This window comes from Poecilia latipinna, unplaced genomic scaffold (assembly GCF_001443285.1).
Source record: "Poecilia latipinna isolate Pla-1442-1.1 unplaced genomic scaffold, P_latipinna-1.0 Scaffold556, whole genome shotgun sequence".
Lineage (NCBI taxonomy): Eukaryota > Metazoa > Chordata > Actinopteri > Cyprinodontiformes > Poeciliidae > Poecilia > Poecilia latipinna.
The window spans coordinates 58,917-80,270 of NW_015113172.1; the positions used below are offsets into that span (position 1 = coordinate 58,917).

The 21,354-nt window shown below is 42.2% G+C and overlaps 1 protein-coding gene across 1 annotated transcript in view; it reads right to left on the reverse strand.

Annotated features, from left to right (window-relative positions):
• The window catches only part of hs6st1a (heparan sulfate 6-O-sulfotransferase 1a), a 70,425-nt gene extending 50,355 nt beyond the window's left edge, over nt 1–20,070 (reverse strand). The window contains exon 1 of the mRNA XM_015041507.1: nt 19,213–20,070. Coding sequence (XP_014896993.1) covers nt 19,213–19,712 — 500 coding nt within the window. The 5' untranslated portion in view covers nt 19,713–20,070. The remainder of the gene's footprint in view (nt 1–19,212) is intronic.
• Between the last annotated feature and the right edge of the window lie 1,284 nt (nt 20,071–21,354).

Below are 21,354 nucleotides of genomic sequence, written 5' to 3' on the forward strand. Positions count from 1 at the left end.
AAAAACAAAAAATATATATATTTTTATTAATATTTATATATTAATTTTTTTTTTTTTTTTTTCTTCTTTTTTTTTTTTACAGGAACTGCATTTTAGATTTCTATTATCCCCCAGTGACTACAGAGTTCCTGTTCTCAAGAAATCCCCAAATACTTTCAAACCTGCACCGACACTGTTTTGTGGGAAATCTAAATATATATAAGCATCATTATTTCTAGGACCTGTATATTACTCCTAATTCATTGTGAAGTTTTAATGAAATCGATTACATCATGTCGCCTTTCGCTTCCAAGTCTAAACACTTCTCTTTAACTCAAAGCTTCTTCCTAATGCTGCCTTTCTTAAGTGTGCTGAGTTAGCCACTAGGCAGGCACGATGCAATTTTGCTTCATGGCAGAGTCATTAAGGGCAAAAGGCACATAAAATGAACAAGACTTTCTAGGCAACACAGAAGACAGAAAGAGGGAAATTGCTTCCCTTGTGGAGAACTTTGTTCTATTTAGCCCTTTTTAAAGGGAAGAGATGTGAGAGAAAGCCATAAAGCCAAGATAACACCCCCCAAAAAGCATGCTATGAAGTGATTTGCACCAATCAATTGTTCTCTGTGAGAAACTGACCGATTTTCCTTTCAAAATCTCTTCAAATGCAGTAAAACTAAAAACATCATGGTTTTTGGTCAATAAATGCCTCAACTAACAGCATTTTTGCTGTAAGTATCATGAAACGTCAGAAACATATGCTCAGATGCATTAATGAGGGGTAATCTTGTAATTCATTCAATTTCTGTTGGAATTAAAACCAGTGCTGCAGCATGTCTCTTTCTGCTTAGTGCATGCTGTATTCAATTATTGAGCCGAGACGTTTTATTAATTAGCCTGTATGTGCTATAGTCTGTGGAATTACAATTAGAAGTTCAATTAGCAGATCCAACTGGAAAGAAATTCAAACATCTGAATATTACAATGAATAAATCTGGAAATGCACCAATCGACTGGCTACAGATCAGACAGACCTTCCTGCCAATTTATCTGATCAAAAAGTTTGTGCTCCTGTTCATTAATTTAATCAAAACTGAGAACTTTTGGTGCATCTACTTTAGAGTTTATTGAAACACGGGTAATTAATGAATCAGGATAGTTATTTTATTGTTTGACGGATTCCAACAAAGAATAAAGAAATCTATATCAAAAAAGCAGCACTTATCTGGTGTGTTATAGAAATGCCATTAACCAGACAAGGCCGACATCATTTATCTACCAGTTTTCTGTTGTAACCAAGATCATGCGATAGCTCTGCTTCCACCTCCGTGACTATAGAGAAACAAGTTTCAAATCTTAAACGTTTCCTTGAAAATGTTTAAAGCAATGTTTCCCATTTAATTTAAGTGAAATGAGAGGCCATTTCAGATAAAGGAAGCCGTCACTTCCTCACCAGTTTCATAAATCATGACATCAGTTTTCACTCTACATTTTGATCCTAACATAGACTACCACACAGTTTGTGTCTGGCGTGGAGCTTTTTCAAAACGGCACATTATCTCTTTACTTTAAAAAAAATGCCAATCAAAATGGTTTGGTTTTAAAATTGAAATGGTTCAAGCAATCATTTTACATTTGGAACGTTTTCCTTCTCTTTGTGCCTCCTCAACAAGAGCTCAGTCTGATTGTTTGGTTCCCTGGTGAAATTACAAGCCCCAATTTCCTACATGGCCCAGTAAACTGAAAAGCACTGTTAATTTGAAAGAGCAACTTCAACTAATTTCAGTGTAAAACTGACCCAAAATGAGCAGATGAACAGAAGCCAGTACATGAGATTGGACTGCTGACCCGTGAAAACTGATCCTGGTGTGAAATGGATAAAATGGGAACATCAGAGATGAGGGAACATCAGAGATGAGGAAACCGAAGAAATCGAGACACTAAAATGAAATGTAAGAGTTACTCTGTACAAAGAGAAGAGGAAGTTCTGGGTAAGAGATCAATGTCAGCAGACTAACATGGGAAGTCATATGAGTGAGAGACGAGTGTTTGTCCCTTCTACTATATGAAGAAGGTGCAAAAATATTTTTGCACCATCAAGGATTTCTTGTAGGGCGGACCATTCGTCAACCATTGATTGGCCAATTGGCCCAGATCCAGATAAATCAGAGGCTGAGTTAGACTTTCCATCCCTGTCATTATGACTGACTAAAAAAATGTTTTAAATCCTCTCATTATCTATTTTTGAAATGATAATAATGAAATACATTTGAATTTTCATTCAGATTAATTCTTATTTAACAAGTTGAACCGAGAATCTACATCGTGCCATTACATATCAAGCAGATGAATGCATGTAACTTTGTCTCTGCAGTCACAAAAATACATTGACGGTGACCCCAGTAACTACATATAATTTAAACTATCGCACTGAAATTATGCACACTCGCTTGTACAACTGGCTCAGGGTTTTGATGATGATCTGGAGGCTGAATCGGCGCTCTGTGCCATACTGGAGACTGGAATTGAAAGAGCCACTTCGGCCAAGGTTTTGAAATCTGGGAACATTTCCCCAATTGAAGTGATCAAAAGTTGGCCTGATTCTCTGAACGAGGGGTTTTCTGATTGGGAGTTGGAGCGGGAGGAGATTCAGCAGCCGTGCTTCATCTGCACCAAACGCGAATTCAGCTCAGAAATGATACTCCGATGATGAGAATTTTTTTCTTTGGATTGACTTAGTTAAAGCGTACAGCTGAGGTTTTTGGTGTAGTCTCTGGCTCTACTGTGTATTCAACATATTGAGAAAATCTCTAATATTTTTTTACATTTAACCTGGCAGACTTTTGTCACATCTCACTTTCCAGTGTGCAACAGTTAAATGCACACCATGATATTTTCACACATACCATCACATCATTCCACAATTACAATGGAATCTACTATAAAATGTAACATATGGTAGAATGTGTGCACTTCATTTAACAAATCGGTGCAACAAACCTCGTCAATCAGACAGAAAATAGAATAAAACCGAATATATAGTTTTCTACAGTCATCATCTATTTGTTTGACATGACCCACTCAGTAATGGATAATTAAGGGGTTTCAATTTGAAAGATAAAAATACAAGCAGCTCATAAACAAGAAGACACTGAATTACAACAGGATGATGAAGCAAACAACTGTTCATGTCCGTTTTTGTGTCCCAGAGTGTTGTTAAAGCAGCAGTAGAGGACATTGTAATAGACCACTTGTGTGCAGTTGTTCCATGTTTGACCTTTTTACCCTATCTCTCTCTCTCTCTCTCACACACACATACACACACCGAGGACACACTGAAATGCTGAAAGGGTTGACCTCTTTCCGCTGATTAACATTCCATTAGGAGAGGAGCGGGAAGAAGAGACACTTTCCCCTCTCCTACTCCTGCGTTTTTTTCCTCCTTTTACTCCATTTTTTACTTTATCATTTACTTCTTTTGGACTACTTAAAAGCAATTACAACACCCTTAACAGTTTCCCTCACTGTTAAGTTTTTATTCAAGCTCTTAAAACAGCCTCTCTACCTTCAGATCTACTTTTCCCGTTAGTTGCACTAATGGGTGTGTACATGCATGCATGTGTGCTGAATTATGCAGGCAAGCTGCAGCAAGTCTTCTGCGCAGGATACACGGCAACACCACGACTTGACTCATCAGCACCAGAACGAGTATGTGACTAATGATGATGAATACTTATAAAGTTAATTTATTTGTTTTGGCATGCAGATGCTTGCACATTAACAGACGCGCAAGCGCTCTCGCATTGGCAGTCCAAGTAACACAAACAGGAAAATAATTAGGTGTTTCATTAACTATGTTTCACCTCTAGAGCTTAATAAAGACATGTGACTCGCATATCTCCAGGCCTGCGTCCTCTGAAAGCTTGTTGTGGACATTGGTCTGCATCGGTGCCAGGTTAGGATGTTCAAGGGACCATATTTGGCTCCAAAGTAAAATGCTTCTCCATAGGCGTGTTAATACTTGCACAACAACTTGCTACATCCTTAGACTGTGCATTTTCTCTTTGTTGTCAAAGCAAGAAAAGCACGGCAACAGTTTCAAAGCTACTTAAAAGCATGCTTTCTTTCCTTTGTTGCCGTTTGATGAATTTCAACTCTGTGTTTAGACTGTGCACACATCACAAAACAAACTCAGCAGTCCAATGGCTCATTACTCATAAATCCAGGTCAAAGACAGTTATTACCAGTAAAGTACAACACAACCAGTGCAGTGTGAATTTTCTGTAGGTTGGTACAGAGTAAACCAATCACTGTGGATATTGCATAAGACTTCATCCTTGTACTCTGAACTGTCGTAAAAGTTTAACACCTTTTCTCAAAACGGCATGTAAACAGTGATTGTGTAACAAGTTTTAAAAAATGTTACAGTTCAAATTTCACATTTTACCCTTCTTGTGTTTTAGAGTGACCAGAGTGCACCGGTGTTTCACTGCTTCAATATTTCTAACATTTTGTAAATGTTTTATCAGCTCTGGTGGCCTTTATTGGAGAGAGGGGAAGACATGCGGCGAAGGTCATCGGGCCGGGACTCGAACCCGTGACGTCTGCGTCAAGGACCGACGCCTCCGTACGAAACGTCTACCTCTTCACCACCCATAATGAGGAATAAAAAGATACAATTAAATTCTTAACCAGATGTAATCACTGCAGTTTCCAAGCCAACTGCAGGACAACTGTATGAGCTCATACAAGAGTCTAAATAGGCATTTTATTTATTAGGCCTCTTGTCAAAAACAACAGAAAGAACATCACAGACATTTTTCTAAAAATCTCTGAAGAAAGTTGACTCATTCTGGGCTCCAGACAGAGACAGCTTCCTCTGCTTTTTGTATTTTACATTACATTAGGCGTGGGCTGGCTAGAACGGGAGAGTTTTGCCAAAATTTTTAGACCTTACAGTTTCAAAGCAGCTTAAGATCTCCATTCTCCCTGTGGGGGTTTAAATTATTTAATGAGCCATCAGAAAAAGTGCTGAAGTAAAATAATATTTTTTCTGGTTTTCTGCTCAGAGCATAGCCGGATAAAACTCATATCTGTTGCTGCACGCTGCTGGTTAGCTGGCTAAAACATTTAGAAGCTTTACTAAAGGTTTCCACCTTACTACTACTTACTAAAGGTAATTTGCTCCAACAGCAGATAGCCTGACTAATTCATATCAGGTTACAGCAATTGTTTAAATCAGTACAGAAAAAGGCACGACCTACTCAATACAACTAAAGTTTATGCATCAAATTCAAATTAGCAATAAATAATTAAACAATTACTATTACAGCTGTAACAATGATTTGCTACATTATTTGAAAAGTTGCAGGAAGCATATTTGCTTTGCTGTTTTATATAACACCAATTAGATAATTTTTGTTTTGGCGTTTTTGGTAAACATCATGATACTAGAGTTGTACAAGATTATGCTACCAAGACAATCTCTCATGCTTAGAAGAGATTTCTAAAACTGAAACACTTGGATAAAGACAAATAAGAAACTTTGAGAATTGTGTTTTATGTAGCAACAAACAGCATCCGCATGGAAACGAAGACTTTGCTGACCTAAGCTGGGATGTGTGTGTCACCTAAAACAGTTTGCGTTCCCACTGGTGACTAATTATTGTTTTACCGCAAAATGAACCACATCAAGTATTTGCTTCAACACTTATCTCAGGGCAGACAACAGAATATTTTAAGTTTTACAAAGCAAAAATGGAAGAAACATAATTGCTACTGCCACTCTAAAAAGAAACAAAGCAAAAAAAAAAAAAAAAAAAAAAACTAAACAAAAAGGTTTTTGCAGACCGAGACATTGCATACAAACAGACACAAACAAAGTGAGTCATATCCGAAAGCGAGGAACCACAAAAACAGACCATGACTTATTACGAAGAGGGGAGAATACAAATAAAGAGAGCGAGACGGAAGATGGATGAAAAGCGACCCGGTGCACCTTGAAGTAGAGCACCTTTACAGGCTCAGGCGGCCGTGTGTATAGCAGGCCGCGCGGCTACGTGTGCATATGGATTAAAACGTTCACACAAAGACAGCGGGGTGAACAATAAGTGTTCATATCTGCGTGAGAGAGTGTGTTTGTGTGCAGCTGAGTGAGAGCCAGACTCCAGCTGAGAAGGGAGGCAATGGCAATTCCCACTGACCTGAAAACTGGCCAGGCAGCCACCTCAAAACACACACACACACTAAAGACGGAGAATGTCACCGAGCATGAGCAAAAAAATGATAGAAGGTGAAATTTAGAAACGCAGGACACAAAGTGATGGAGATGGATAAATGCACAACGAGGCGGAGAGGGGGATTATGAGATGAAACGGGAATCAACACCCTACTGCACTGCCAGCTCAAATCAGAATTGGAAGAAAAAGCGCAGATGGATGGAAAAATTGAGCAAGGGATCATGTTTAAAGCAAAAACAATAAAAGGTGCGATAGAGTGGGTTTAGATCTCAACAGAGACTTTGTATGGGTGGATGTGTGGCCCTTTCTCCCTTTTTCCGCCTCCTAAGGTCCCCCGCGGTCAAGAACGGATCCTCTTTCTCCCTTGTGCTCTCTTTTCAAACCCTCGTTCCCCCTCTCTTTTTCATACACTCTCCCTCCGTCCCCCCCCTCTTTTTTAGTGCTGCGCTGAATGGCCCCCCTCCCTCTGATGACTGACTGATGAATGAAGTAGCTCTTTGAAGTCAAGAGTCACAGCAAGGCCGGTCAAGCGTGAAGAGATGCCCGGACAAAAGACGGCCGAGAGCGAAGGCTCGGAAAAAAGAGGGAAAGGAAGGGAGGAAAAAAAAAAAAACACGCAGGAAGGGGGTACATTCAGCGAGACAAAACGTCAAACGGCAAAACATCCATAAAGTCTGGAGGCGATGGAGGCAGGATGTGTGTGTGTGTGGACGGATAGAGAGTGTGTGCGAGTGGCAGCATGGTCTGCTTCTTTGCATGGGCGCCTCGGAGGATTTGCATGATGGTGCTCAAAATGCAAAGGACGGCATCACGCAAGCGTAGTCGTGATGGAGAGACAACTTTCTGGACTACAGGGACAGCCTGGGGCTTTTAAACTTTAAATGGGTTTCAAATATCTCTCCATGCAGAGCGATGGATCTCTGCACAATGCAGTCCAACTCCGCAATGATTTCAGTGACATTCCCATCTTAGGACATCGTTATTACTCGTTTCTACTTGCATCTTTTAGCAAATAAATACAAAAGTAGCGAGAGGCGACCATTTATTTTTGGATACGCAGTGAACATGTATGGATCAGGCTTTTTACAGTCTAATAGGCGTTTACAGAGAAATTATCATAATGTTTGGAATCCAGCAAAAATAAATGATTTACAAGATAGTTCCCGCGTTTCTATCCTTTCATCTGATTTTTTTGTAAACTCAAAGAAAAGTGCAAATGTATGTTTAATAATTGTGATGCATTTAATGAATTAAAAACAAATCTGCTTTTTCGGCATTTGATCTGCAGATTACTCGAGTAATCAATTGGTGATAGATTATTTTGTCCCTTTAATTTATAAAAAAACTTTTTTTTGTTTTGTTCTTTGTTTCTTCTGGTAAATTTTAAGGAAATGACACAAAGCTTTCGTCATTTAAGCAACCTCATTTTGCTTTTTATTCATTTTTCCAGGTAATGGATTTCTATTATTGTTGAATTTCACCAAACTCACCACGGTCCAGAAGTCATTTATTCTTCCTTGGAACAGAAATAAGGGACTCCCAGAAGTTGAGTTTCTTTGGATGGGACACATTTAGAAGAGCGGGCCTCCAAAACACCCTGCAGTACCTTCTTCCAGCAGATCAGAGGGTTATTAGAGGGGGGGGATTGACATGACTAGGAACCCTGCAGCCTTAGAATGAGCTGTCTGCTGAGTAGATTAAGAGGCAATCTGGACTATTCTCTGTGGAAGCTCCCTTGTGTTTTAATCTTGCATCTTCTTTTGTTCAAGTCTTAATACGTCTAAATAATCTGGCTTTGCTTCTTTAATATTTAGTTTCTTGTGAGCTCAAAATTACAATATATTGTACAACTTTTGTTAACAGCTCAAATCCGGGGGTTTAGTAAATCAGGTGGATTTCAGCACAGAGCGATGTTTTTGATCTAGAAGTGACCCCATTTGTGGAATATGAGAATAAAGTTCAAAACACAAGTTCAAACATTGTTATTAAGCTACAAATATTTAAAACTTGTTATTAAAGTGCTGTATAGTGTTTTATTTGTAGCCCATTTACCTCCTAAACTTTCCAATTTGTGTCACTCTAAAGTCCCAATCTCCTGTATTACTATTTTATGTGATGGAGCAACACAACGTAGTGGATTTTTTAATTTATTTATTGAATGATTAAATGTTGTTTTCAGAAAGCAAGATCTGACATATATTGTGCTTTTAATTCCGCTTGAAACAGCCAAAGCCTGCACAAACAGCAACAATTTTATAACATTCCTCAGATTCCTAATTGGATTTTGAGTCGGACTTTGACTACACCAAAATCTTTGACATATATCATTCCATTGTAGCTCTTATTGTAACGTTTATAATCTCTGTCCCAGTCTCAAATCTTTTGTAGCCTTTAATAGGTTTTTTCTTTTTTTTTTCCAGGATTAGCTTCGCCCATTTTAGCTAGTTTCTCATGCGTGACTGTATCTTAGGAATGCTAGGATGATGCGCAGCGTTTGCAGGCAGGCCAAAAAGTTTCATTTTCTGACCAAAAGATGTTCTTCTTGACACTCTTCTATAGTGTGGAGTGCACAAATAACAGACATCTGATTGTACTGGATGTTTTTTTTTGTGGGAACAGAATAAGTGTCACATTTTAGAGTTTTATGTGCAAAAAAAACTTCACCTCGGTTGTGTTCGTCTATCACATAAAGTGCCAGCAAACTAAAATGTTTGCGGTCGTCGTGTGACAAAGTGTGAAACGATAAACAAGCGCGTGAATACTTTGGCAAGGTGCTGTGCTTTTGTAGATGTGTTTGGATTGTAAATGTCCCAGCAGTGGACGTTAGTCTTCAAAAAGTCTCCATAAATTCTCCGAATTGATTTAAAGAAAAGTACAAAACTGAGAGCAGCTGCAGCTTCGTTTTTCTCGACATCTTGACAGACAGCACAAGGCTGCTGGCAGACACATTTCATAGGCTGACGGATCAAACGGCTGATCTCAACATAACACGACTACTTCCTAAACTTCTCCTACGAGGTATCAAAGTAGTTCTGTTTTAACGGATTGACTGGTTGAACAGGTTTGAAACACCCACGCCCTAGAATTCACTTTGTAATTTGGCAGTCACCCCAAGACCACCAGGTTTTTTTTTTCTTCCCCCTTTTCTTCTCTTATCCAGGCAGGAAGGAAGAAAAAGAAAAAGAAGAGCAACCACAGAGGGGGAGAAGCAAAATGAGGGCTCTTCCATCATGCGGCTCCCCAGAGAAAGAACTCTACACTCGGCCCGTGTTTATCTCAATCTCACATCAGATCAGATCACCGGCAGATAAAGGCACATCCTGACACATCACTTCCTCTCTCTGAAAGAAGCTGACATGAGCTTGGGACCTACAACGACAGTGTGCTGGCAGGGGTGATGAAGAAGTAAAACTTTTGACAGGGCACAAAAAAAAATAAATAAATAAAAATACCAGGCACACTGAAAGAAAGTGAGTGAGGGAACGAAATATACGGTTGCTTGCAATTGGGAAACCTACATAAGACTGGCCCAGATCCACAGCGCCGAGAGGTACAGAAGAGGAACAGGAAGCAGGGCAGCAGGAGACGAGAAGGTGAAGAGAGACTAAGAATAGTATAACTGGATTAGCTTTAACACTGACCTTTATTCTGCAGGGCGACGCTCACTTGCTCTCTCCTCTGCTCTTTGCTGCCGCTACAGGAAAGGTTCGTCCTACTTTTGAACTTTTGGAGTCACTTCAACAATGACTGCTCCGATACGGCAACAAATATAAGAAACGAGTCGGGTGGAAACAAAACTACCAGCTGCTATTGTTTTATTCTCTTGGCTTAAGAGAAAAGTTTGACTCTTAAAAGTTAAGAGGCTAAAAAAAAATGATACCTCTAAATTTTTACTTTGGCTTTGTGAAGCGCTTTGCACTTGTGCATGAAAAATGTAATGCAAATAAAGCTAATCAGAGCTGAGGTGTGAAAGCATATTGTTTACACAAGACCAGATAAAAGAACCACTCTGAAACATAAATTTTTATGTTGCATTTCTTACTTTTCTATTAGTGCATAAATGTGGGGGGAAAAAAAGACACCAAGAGATACTTTTTGGGGATGTGTGCAGTTTCAAGATGCATCAACCTTGGTGATGAACGCCTCCTCCCCGAAGTGAAGCCACAACCGAGGAGCAGTGCAATGACAAATTGCTTTTTCTTTCCAGCCTTCACTTTGTTTTTATTTTCGAATGCCAACAGTGATCTAGATTTTCCCATGCACACACTGACACACATAGATGGATAAAAGACTGAAAACTTGAAACATAATGGATAACACCCCCCAAAGAAACAAAACATGAGTATGTGTCAAAGCCTGGACTGGTTTCTGGTGTCAGCAAATGAGAAGTTATGTTATCTAAATTTTAATTCAATTTAAACATACTTTATCTCAGAGGGAAGTTAAATGATGTTATAACTTATAATATACGAGACAGTTTACTCTTTTCAAGGCTACGATCTGATTCCTTCCCTTTATATAAATAGTTTACCATGCAGGTTGTAGCTTCCCAAATCCATTTTACCTTACAACCCTACATTAAAGCCAAGCCATAGATTTCCACACTGAATATCTGTGTTTTTCATACAGAAAGAAGTGCATTCTCACTGTTTCAGCCAGCTGAGCGGCAGAGTGCAACAATATGCCAGAGAAACTTTAGATTACTCCAGTGCGTTTACTGGCATCTCAATAAAACTTTAAACCATAGGAGAGTTTTCAAACCTGCTACTGGTAAATTGTTATCAATACAAATTGACTAAAAGACATGTAAAAAACATATCAAACATAGAGCACCGTCTCAAGAGGAGCACTCAATTCAATGGATTTGTGTATCGCCAAATGCCTATAAAAAGACTTTCAATCATAACATTAAGACCAAACGGCAGTAAACGGTTCAGACATAAACTTGCACATCTTGTGTTTTGTTAATGCTGTGAAACCATGGTGAATTTCCTCCCATTTATCATACTGTGATAATCTCTTACAAGCCTGTTGCTTATTTTCTTCATAACATTTGTTAAGTCAGCTGCATGTGTTTGTGGGAAGCCTTGTGCCTCTAAAAAGAAACCATCTCAGCTATCTGAAACTCCTCCCATTAACTTAAAAAGGCAGTGCACGATTTGCATTTTTCCCACAATTCAATTAACACGCCTGTCAGCCTCTCCTCTCCGTTCACGGGCCTCTTTTGACCGCCGCCGACTCGCATGCACTGAAATGTAGAAGAAGAACTGATGCTTTGATTTGTTTATTTGCGAAAAAGAAGGGAGGAGAGGCTCCCAGATGACATCCTGTCTGAACCCGTCACATCCAGGAGCTAGAAAAGTGCCATTAATGGATGCAGAGAGCATTCTCTGGGGATGGCTTTCTCTTTGTCCTTCCCTGGCTCTGAGAAAGAGTAGATGACATGGAAGAAAGAATAGGACACTATCAGGTGAAGGCAGTCAGAGTTGATGAGCAGAAAGAAACCAGATGATGAAGAGGAGGCCAAACCGGGAAGGAGAATTAGTCAGACTTTGCTTCGAGGCAGGGTAATTACTTCAGCAGGGCTCTTGTCTGATTAATAGCCTGTAATCCCATTCTCATGGACAGCATACCATAGCATTCCATAGCACCACTCATTAACCAGCACAGAAATGCCCACTAATCACTCAGTCAATTTTTAGCTAGCAGAGCTAATGCTAGGCTAGGATAATCAATAGGCTGTAATCCTGTTGGCGGAGCCGCCGCAGCGTAGCGGCCCTAATTAGCAGCCATAGAAACGTCTGCTAATCATTCAGCGCACGGTTATTTGTCCACGGGGCCGCCGAGTCGACTCAGCCGTGGCGTTGGGCTGACGTTTGACAGTCAGCCGCAGAGGCCAGAACAGAAAGAGTGACACGGAGACTACCAGAAGCGGTGTAATGATTAAGAAGCCCATCACTCTTTGCTTTTCTCCCTCTTCCCATCCGTCCGCCGCGCCGAGCTCGCATCCAGGAGACGGTTTAGGAAGGCTCTGTGCTCCGTTTTGTTGTCATTCAACTTTTATCAGTCGATGATAAAACCCACCCCGATCTATAGCTGCTGATCAATAATGAAGAGTTCGGGTGGGGAAACGGTAGCCCGCTGCAGACCACAGATGGAGACAGGTGTCGGTGTTAAAAGCGGATCCTGCTCCCTGTCCTGTCCTTTAAAAAGCGCCGAGGGGAGAAACAGCTGGGACAAATAAACGTCTGGATCGGCTTTAACTCAACTTGACCTTTTCCTGGCATGAGCCTTCCTGGTTTCCAGTTGATTTTACAGTATAATACTCCACAGTTTGGTCGCATTGAGGCCATTTAACAGTCCTAATCAAATACAACGAAACTATTGTCTGCAGAGTCAAACCATAAGCCCTGCGTGTTGGGAGTGTGGGGCCCTGCAGAGGTATCCGCACACACTCCGCAGCTCAAGTCCAAACTTTGAATCGTGCGGCTGGGTTATATGTTACGGCGACCTGCGGATGAACTCGAGCTGAACCCCCGTAGTCAACAGGCAGCGAGGTGGATCGCTGAAAAGACCTGTCAACACTCACCTCGAGCTACTGAGGAAGAAAAGGCATGGGGGACATATCTCACTCTTTTATGTGTGAGACTGCGCTCGAGTCGACTATCCTTTCACCGTCCCGTGAAGGGCGAGGCATAAAACCTGAAGAGCCCCTTCCTCCAAAGTATTATGAACTGTCGGCCAGATAATCAAAAGGTGAATTTAAGGCCTTGGAGTTTGTGTGTGCGAGGTGTTATTTGGGTGCGCAAAGTCAAAATAACAGTTTTATTGCTGAAACTCATCTTAAAAACTAAAGATTTATCCAGACAGACTATTTCATGAAAGCCTTATTAAATCTAACTAGTGCTTGCATTTTCTAGACCATTCACTGTTCAGTTGTGGCACAGATAGGTCAGTTTGCTGAAAATGTTACAACTAAGAACAGAATAGTCATTAGTATGAACATATATCAATGTTGTAATTTCTGAATAACTACATTTTTCCAATTTTCTTTTGTCCTACAGTTTAAATTAAACCCTCAAATTTGACTCGGTACTCTTGCACAGTGCAAACGTACCTAGTTCTTTACAAATGTAAAAATAGGCATTTTTACTGGTCTTTGTAGTGTAATTAAACCTCAGTCAAAATAGATGGCATCTCAGTTGAATTTAAAATTGGACTTTGACTAGACCAGGGGTGGGCAACTCCAGGCCTCTAGGACCGGTCTCCTGCAACTTTTAGATGCGTCTCTACTTCAACACACCTGAGTCAAATAATGAGGTCGTTAGCAGGACTCTGGAGAACCTGACTGCACTTAGGAGGTGATTCAGCTGTTGGATTCAAGTGTGTTGGACCAAGGGGACATCTAACAGTTGCAGGACACCGGCCCTCGAGGATTGCCCATCCCTGGACTAGACTATTCTAAAACAAGCCATTAAAAAGTAGGCCTGGTTATGTGTTTAGTCTCAAATCATTTACAGTCTACAAAGGATTTTCTTCAAAAAGTCCCTTGAAGGTATTCATCTTCTGGTCAATGGTTTCTCTGTCATTGCTAAAGTAAAACATCCCTACAACATAATGGTACGACTACCATGCTTTTTCCTGAGGATGGCCAATACGTTTAATGTAGGACCCATCTGACAAGAGACAAGATCACTTTCGTCCACATGCTTGCTGCACGGCTTACAGCAAATTGCAGAAGTGCTTTCAATTGCCAATATACTGAGTAAATTCTTTCCAAGAGCTGAGAATCACACTTGCCCCATAATGGAGGGAGAGCTGAGCTCAGTACAGCTGAAGGGAGTAACCGGATGGAGGGATGCCGGGAATGCTGGAGCGTAGTGCAGCCACAGCCGCGGGATGAGCGGCCATAACCGGCTTTGGAGAGCATGGCCGCCAGCGCTTAAACCCAGTTAATCTGATTGGATTAACGGCAGAACTGCCCGACCAAAAACACAGAGCGCGTTTGCGAACGTGCGAGCACGTAGACACAAAGTACCACGCCTGGGTCTTTTAGTTTGTGCCAATCAGCTGGGACGGCCTCCGCAGCTTCCTAGAGTTCATCTGGATTCGAGGTCGTGCTGACTGACTGCTGGCATCACGCTGGGCAACCACATGCACATGCATCCGCTCTCATGCCCCCTCACCACCCAGCCCACCCACCCCCAACCCCCAACCATGCATGTGCTTATTCACAGAGCCATCATAGAGTGCAGAGATTTGTGCAGTGAATCTGAAACAAACCCACTGAAAGAAGAGGAATGCCCAGTGCTTGACAACCGTGCTAATCGACCAGCCCCCTCCCCAGCAATGAAGCTAAATGTTTTTACCCCCCCAGACCTTTATCTTTTCAGTCACTCTGACAGCTCCTCTCTTGTCTCATCCTCTTCATCGCCTTCTCTGTCGCCTCGCTCCTTGCCGGCAAACCCCTTTCCCCCTCGCCACAGCCTCACACATGTAATCACTCATTAGAACCAAGGCAGTTGTCCATTAGGCAAAGCAGCCATTTTGGAAATTGCAGCAAATCTTCCATGAAAAGACATTCCCTCTAATGCGGCAGTCACGCTCGGAGGGAAAGGGAGAGAAAGATGGCAAAGGAGGGAAAAAAAGACAAGAGGGCAGAGATGGAGAGAGGCAGGGAAAAGAGGGGGAGTGGAAGAAGTGAGGCTGAGAGACAGAAAGGGAGAGAAAGAGAGAGCCCCCCCTGGCCATAAAGCCACCAAGCGAAAAAGCAAGCCTGCTGTTTGATTATGAAGTGACACCCTCACGAATGGAGGGAAGGATGGCAGCATGGAGAGAGGGGGTGTTTCAGAGGAGGCGAGTGAGAAGGAAATGAAGGGAAAAGGGAAGGGGTGATCTGAGAGAACGTGGAGACGGAGGCGGTAAAATTAGCCCCATCACTTTGCTTACCAAGGCAATCTCTAATGGAGAGTGCAGGACAAAAAAAAAAAAAAGGCACCAACAAGGTTGGAAGATGTGTGCAAGCCTGCAAAAGGACAGATGGTGCCCCCCCCCCTATTCCCTCCATCCATCCCAAAATGTGGCTCTAATTTGAGTAAAGTGATAGGAACCTCCTTAACCAATTACAACTCCCATCTCTTAAAGCTTGCATTAGGGCCTGTTTGTGGCAATCATCTCTAAATGTGTGTGCATATGTGTGTGTGTGTCAGTGTGAGTTCATCCAAGGAATCAACGGGAAACATTAGAGCAGATATGAGATGTTTGAAGTGACTGATGGTCTGTGAGCGGCGCTCTGCTGAGTGTGTGAGATCCGTTCTCCCACAACGCAACTGTTCATCTCCGCCTCGCCCAATCACAGATCAGCGACAGACCCGACCGTTTGGCACACACACACACACGTCTCATCTCTGCCCGGCTCACTTTCACCTTACCTACATCATCTTACTAAAGTATTTGCACACTTTGAACTCTCGTATTTCATCGCACACTAGCACATAATTCTGAATCAAATGAGCTAGTCATCATTTTCTTTTTACCACAGCAGATCTGAAAAGAGTGGTGGGTATTGTCTTTACTCCAACACCCCTAAGTTAAATTGAACGCTCCAATAGTTGAGTCCCATTCTGCTTTGACAAATAGTTCAAGATTTTTTGTTTTTAGCTCCATCCATCATTAGCTCACCAGCTTCGCAGCATCCTGTCAGCATGATGCTGCCACCACCATAAAGAGATTGTGTGTATGGAGTGTTGGAAGTTTTGCATCAAGGCCACACAGTTACATTTGTTTTGCTCACCCTCTGCATGCTTGCTGTGTACATGGCAGAATGTATCAGGTTTTATGCAATAAATAAAAACTTAAGGGGTAAAAAAAATGTTCTCGGAAAAAAATTGGGGGTTGGATTTTACATTGAAAGATGCAGTTAAACATCATTAGAGCGCAGCTGGTCAGTTTATACGGCAGATGGACTTTGATTTATTGCATAACGATGAATAAACATGGGAAAGTATAAACTGTTCTTCAAACAGACGAGCTAGTGAACATCCAAATGCTTTTAGCTGCCACTGAATTGTTCCCATTTTCTTAGCAGACTTATTTTTAAAACAGTCTGGACATCTGGTTGTCAAAATCCATCTTTAAATTGTTCAATTCACACTTGCTTTTTGCAGCAATTCGAATCATTTGCGTGAAAATCCACTGGACAGCTGCAGGGGAACCCAGCTGCAGAGAGGGAGCGAGATAGAGATGATGGATCTCGGCACATGGGCCGATGCTGCTGCATGGTCGAACATTTCTGGATGAGCGCGTTTCTCTTTCCTGCTTCTCATAAGTACAGATTTCACTCCAAAACCACTTCCTCTGAGAAAGTGAGCAGATGTTCCGTATGTGCAATGTGTATGTGTCACCGAGGGTGGATTTCCTCCACGCCGACGAGACATACAGCTGATCTGAAAGCTTTGCCCCGACGCCGACACGCAAAAGCCCCCCTTCGCTGAAGAACACAGATGATCTTTTTCACACTTTCGCTCGTCCTCTTGCCCGAAGACAAACGCTCCCCGCATGAATGCGGTGCTGTGATGGAACCAAAACAATGAGCTCAGCGAGAAAAATGAAAAACAAAAAAAAAAAAACAGGGCAATGAGACAAAAACGAGAGGCAAACGTAGATGTGACAGCGAGAGAATGTGCTTCTAGTTTCCATTGTTGTGTTGCACATAATGTGGAGAGGCACCGCTTTTCTTCGGGGTGTTATTAAGCTTATAGTTCGTTGTTTCTGCTGTCAGGACAGATCGGATAGCTGATTTAACCTGAGGGCAGAGACCATCTCTGTATGCAGACCTTTCTTCTCCTCGCTCTGCTCTGGGTGCACAAAGAGAGCGAGTTCGAAACGTTGCTCGCAAAGTGGCAAAAGCCCGTTTACCCCGCGTGCGCGCCGACCTCTCGGCTCGAGGTGCACAATGACCGAGCACGTTATCACCTCTGACCGGAGTCGGGGATTTGGGGAGGGGGGCAGACCACAGGAGTCAGGGCTGACGCCAGAGTAGAAAATACCAGGGTTAATGTGCGCATGTGTGTGTGTGTAAGTCCCAGCAGTAATAATCACTCGGATTAGAGCGGAGCCAAACCCCCGCAGGGTCCTCCACCTCTTCCTCCCCCACCACCCAGTTCCAGAGTATCCTGCCCAGCCCAGGCAGCAGCACTGATCCCCAGTTGGAGCAATCATGGGAAGCCATCACCCCAAACAAATTTGAGTCTTACTTCTGACTCCTTCTTTGTCCTTTTAATCAGTAAAAGTCAGAAAAAAAAAGAAAAGAAATATTGACCAAGCTTGGGCAACACAAAGGCGTTCAACAAGCGCACCCTTCGGCCGCAAGGGTGCAGTGAAATGGAAGTTGATACAGCCGTCAATATGTCTGTGTGAGGGATGCAGCATGTGGGCTACAACAATGGGGAGGCGTGGGGAGGAAAGTGGGTTACACCCTGAAAAGACTCTGCATCGATGTCTGAGTATCTGGCAGTCAAAACAAGGGATTATCACCGAGTGCTACACCAACCCTACGATGAAATCAGCCAAAGCTCGGAGTGTAATTCGGTGGGAGGGCAACCTCTGACTGGCATCCATCAGCAAATGTCAACGCTTCCGTAGCATCTGTGGCAGAACGCCTGGTAACGTCAATCAATCTCCGTCTCAATGTTTCCATTATCGTCCCATTATTTCAAGAGGAGGCGAGCAATTCTGGTCATTCTTCTTTTATCCAGAACATTCTGCCATTCGGTAATAAGAAGGTATCTGTTAATTAATTAAGAGTCGCTCTGATTGTGTCGATGGGTTAAGGTATAGTGCGATGACGCTGTTAAATAAAGGTTTTGTTTACTCGGTGTCACAACTATAGGGAAGATCTAATCAATCAGAAGGCCTATATGTCGTTATCGGCCAGGAAAGGCCTAATCGGTACATCTCTGGTCAAAACGATACTTTTGAAGGAAATGTATAAAGTTCAAAAGGGTTCAATCGAGAGGCTAAAGAAAATGGCTTATGTTTATGACAACAAAAACAGAACGCTTGACACAGATAATGTGATAATTTATTAGGTTTTAATTAGTAGAATTTGAATTATAAATACTCCAATCAGTCTTTCCTGGTTGGTTTTGAATCCTGGTTCTCTGTTTTTATCTGATAGATCAGAATAAAAATAGAAAAAAAAAGAAAGAAATTACAATATAATCATAATTTATATCTTAAAGCATAACAACCCCTGGCTGACCTTTTATTAAGCTAAACAAAGTTGATGAAAGTAGATGTTGAGAAACTGATTCTCCAGTATTTTACCCGGCCAACACCAGAACCGAACAAGGGAAAATCGGCTGATTTATGCATTTGTGATCGGTGCATGTGTGACTAGAAACACACACTTTAATGAACACTTTAAACTACGACCTCTATGCAAGAAACCTTTAGTTTCTCTGCTGTGCATTTACAAGCCACCTGAAAATTAAAACGAAACAAAAAACAAGGAACGGAATTGGCAAGAAGATGCCTGATCAGTTCAGCTCTAGACATTGCTGACAAGAAAAACACTTTCCAGGGGTTGATATGAAATAGTAGAACCAAAAACCGCTTCTGATGCAATAAAAGTTACTGAATAAATATAAATGTTAAATGCTTAAAAGTGAATGCAATGTGTTAATAATTTATTACGTTTCAATAGGTGGAATGTATTCTATTTCATCTCTAATTAGTCCATTAATCTTGATTACGGTGCCTCCCTCCTTCCTTGTTAGTATGAAAAAACCCCAGCCAAATTAGCTTATAACTTTACAGGCTACGAAAGGAATTTTAAAACTAATAATATAAAAAACTAAGTAGTCTGGTTTAAAAGTTTCTGCAGAGCAGGTTCCAACTACATCAGACTGATCCGAGCTCTGGTTTCCAGACATACCGGACTACCGGGCTTCGTTACAGGATTTAGTTAAAGCAAAACACGTCCCGGTTTTTACCTCTGGTTCTTCTGCTTGTTCTCCTTCTTGTTGAGGACCCCCGGCACACAGTTGGTGAGCTCGGTCCAGTCGGCGTGCAAGCCGCAGCTCCAGCCGGTGGAGAACCGCGAGAAGAGCCAGGTCTCCTTGCGGTTCGGCCGGTAGCAGGTACACTTCTTCTGGCCCGGTCTGCAGTCGCAGGGAACCTCCAGGCGGACATTCTGGACCAGGTGCCGACCGAAGGTAGTCCCCCCTGTCTTCTGGATGTGCAAAAACACAATCACGTCCTCCCCCTTGATCTGGAAATCGATGGTCCTCTCCAGGTCCCTGACGGGGAAGTAGTATTTCTTAACGTAGTGGGGGTCCGGAGTGGGGAAGATGTCCCCCTCGTCGTCCTCCGTGAAGTAACCGTGCGGGGAGCCGAAATTGATCACCCCGGGGGCCACGTACTGATAGAGGATCAGCATAAAACACACGGATCCGATGACGATCAACAAGAATTTGCTGCTCCTCTCGACCATGATCCTTCCCAGTGCGGTGGTCCCTGCAGCACGCTACCATTTCCCAGTCAAGCCGACAACAGAGAGCGGAGCGCTCGGCTGCTTCATGTTCGCTCTCTCCGCCAACAAGCGCTCGTCGTCGGGGCTCAAATGTGGCTCAGTCCGTTCCGAGGCGACCGGCGAAGTTGGTTCATGGTTCTGTGAGAGCGTTCAACTCGGTGAAAGACGCATTGTAAAACTCACTGAAAGCCCACCCCTCGGTGGCAGACCCCTTCCCCGCCGTGTACTTTCCGCTGGTTACCAGTCAACACAACAAGCTCACTGCATCACAGCGGAGCTATGTGTACCCAGGATGCAGCGCGAAACCCACCTTTTCAACCTCTCTCTCCGACAACACGCCGAAAGGGAGAGTCGGTTTAATTTGTTGGTTGACGGCACACGGCTGCGTCAGACACTTCGAGCCAATGAAATTACGGCAAATTTTCACATTTTGAAGTTACAGACACGAACGCTAATGTATTTTAACAGGATTTTATTTGATTTACCAAAATAAAGTAGTCCAAAATTATGAGTTGGAAAGAAAATGACATGTAATTTTCAAGTTATTATTATTATTATTTATTTTTATTTTTTTTGCATTTATACCTCTTTACTGTGATACCCTTCAATTAAATCCAGTGCAATGAGAACACAAGAGGACCCCAAATAATGTATGTAATTAAACCCTTGTATGAATTGAAATTTTGACTTGGCTGTCTACTTGATATGACTAATTGGGCAAGGAGATCATCATAGAACCAGCCAAAATGTCATTGAGACTGCAGAGATCCATAACCCACATAGAAGATAGGAAAACTACTAATTGTACAGTGAAATTTAAGGGAGAGTGGCAGGTAGCTATAAGAAGTCACATATAGCAGACAAGTGTTGTGATTTTTTATTTTTTTTTCCTGGGATAAATACAAACAGTGAATGGGAGCCTTAATTATCCTCAGTCAGCCACATAGAAACCTATGTGGCTTCTATGTGGCCGCATAGAAAAAACATAATTACCTCCTCCTTATGCAGTCCTCTTTTCACCTCTAAATTTTTAACCTCATTTTATGCTGCTTAAATGGAAGGTAGCATTAACTTTCCGTGCCTATTCAATAAAACGTTGCTCAGAAAATTAATCCAGAGACACTGAGGGGAGATTTACAAGCCTGTAACAGCAGCAAGGAGTCAGAGCTTTAAGAGGTACTCCACACAGACGTGTCCAGGACACAGGATGCAACAGTTACTTTCCTGCCGATCAAAGGACAGCCACACAAGTCTCCTACCTGGACTAGGAGAGAAAGGACTGCCAGTCAGGTTTAAAAGCCATGGTGTTACTGTATCTGACTGGCACTGTTGTCTTGCAGGAAGAAGGTCCTGGGTTTGAATCCTGGTGCACGGGTTTTACATGTTCTCCCAGTGTCTAAGTGAGTTCTCTCCAGGTACTCCAGTTTCCTCCCACAGTCCAAAAAACATAACCAGTAGGTTAACTGGTTTATCTAATTGTCCTTATGTGGGCTGTGTGCATGCATGGTTGCTTTTTCCATCTGTCACTGTGTTACCCTGCAATGTATTGGTGACCTGTCCAGGGCGTACTCTGCCTCTCACCCGATGGTTGCTAAAGATAGAG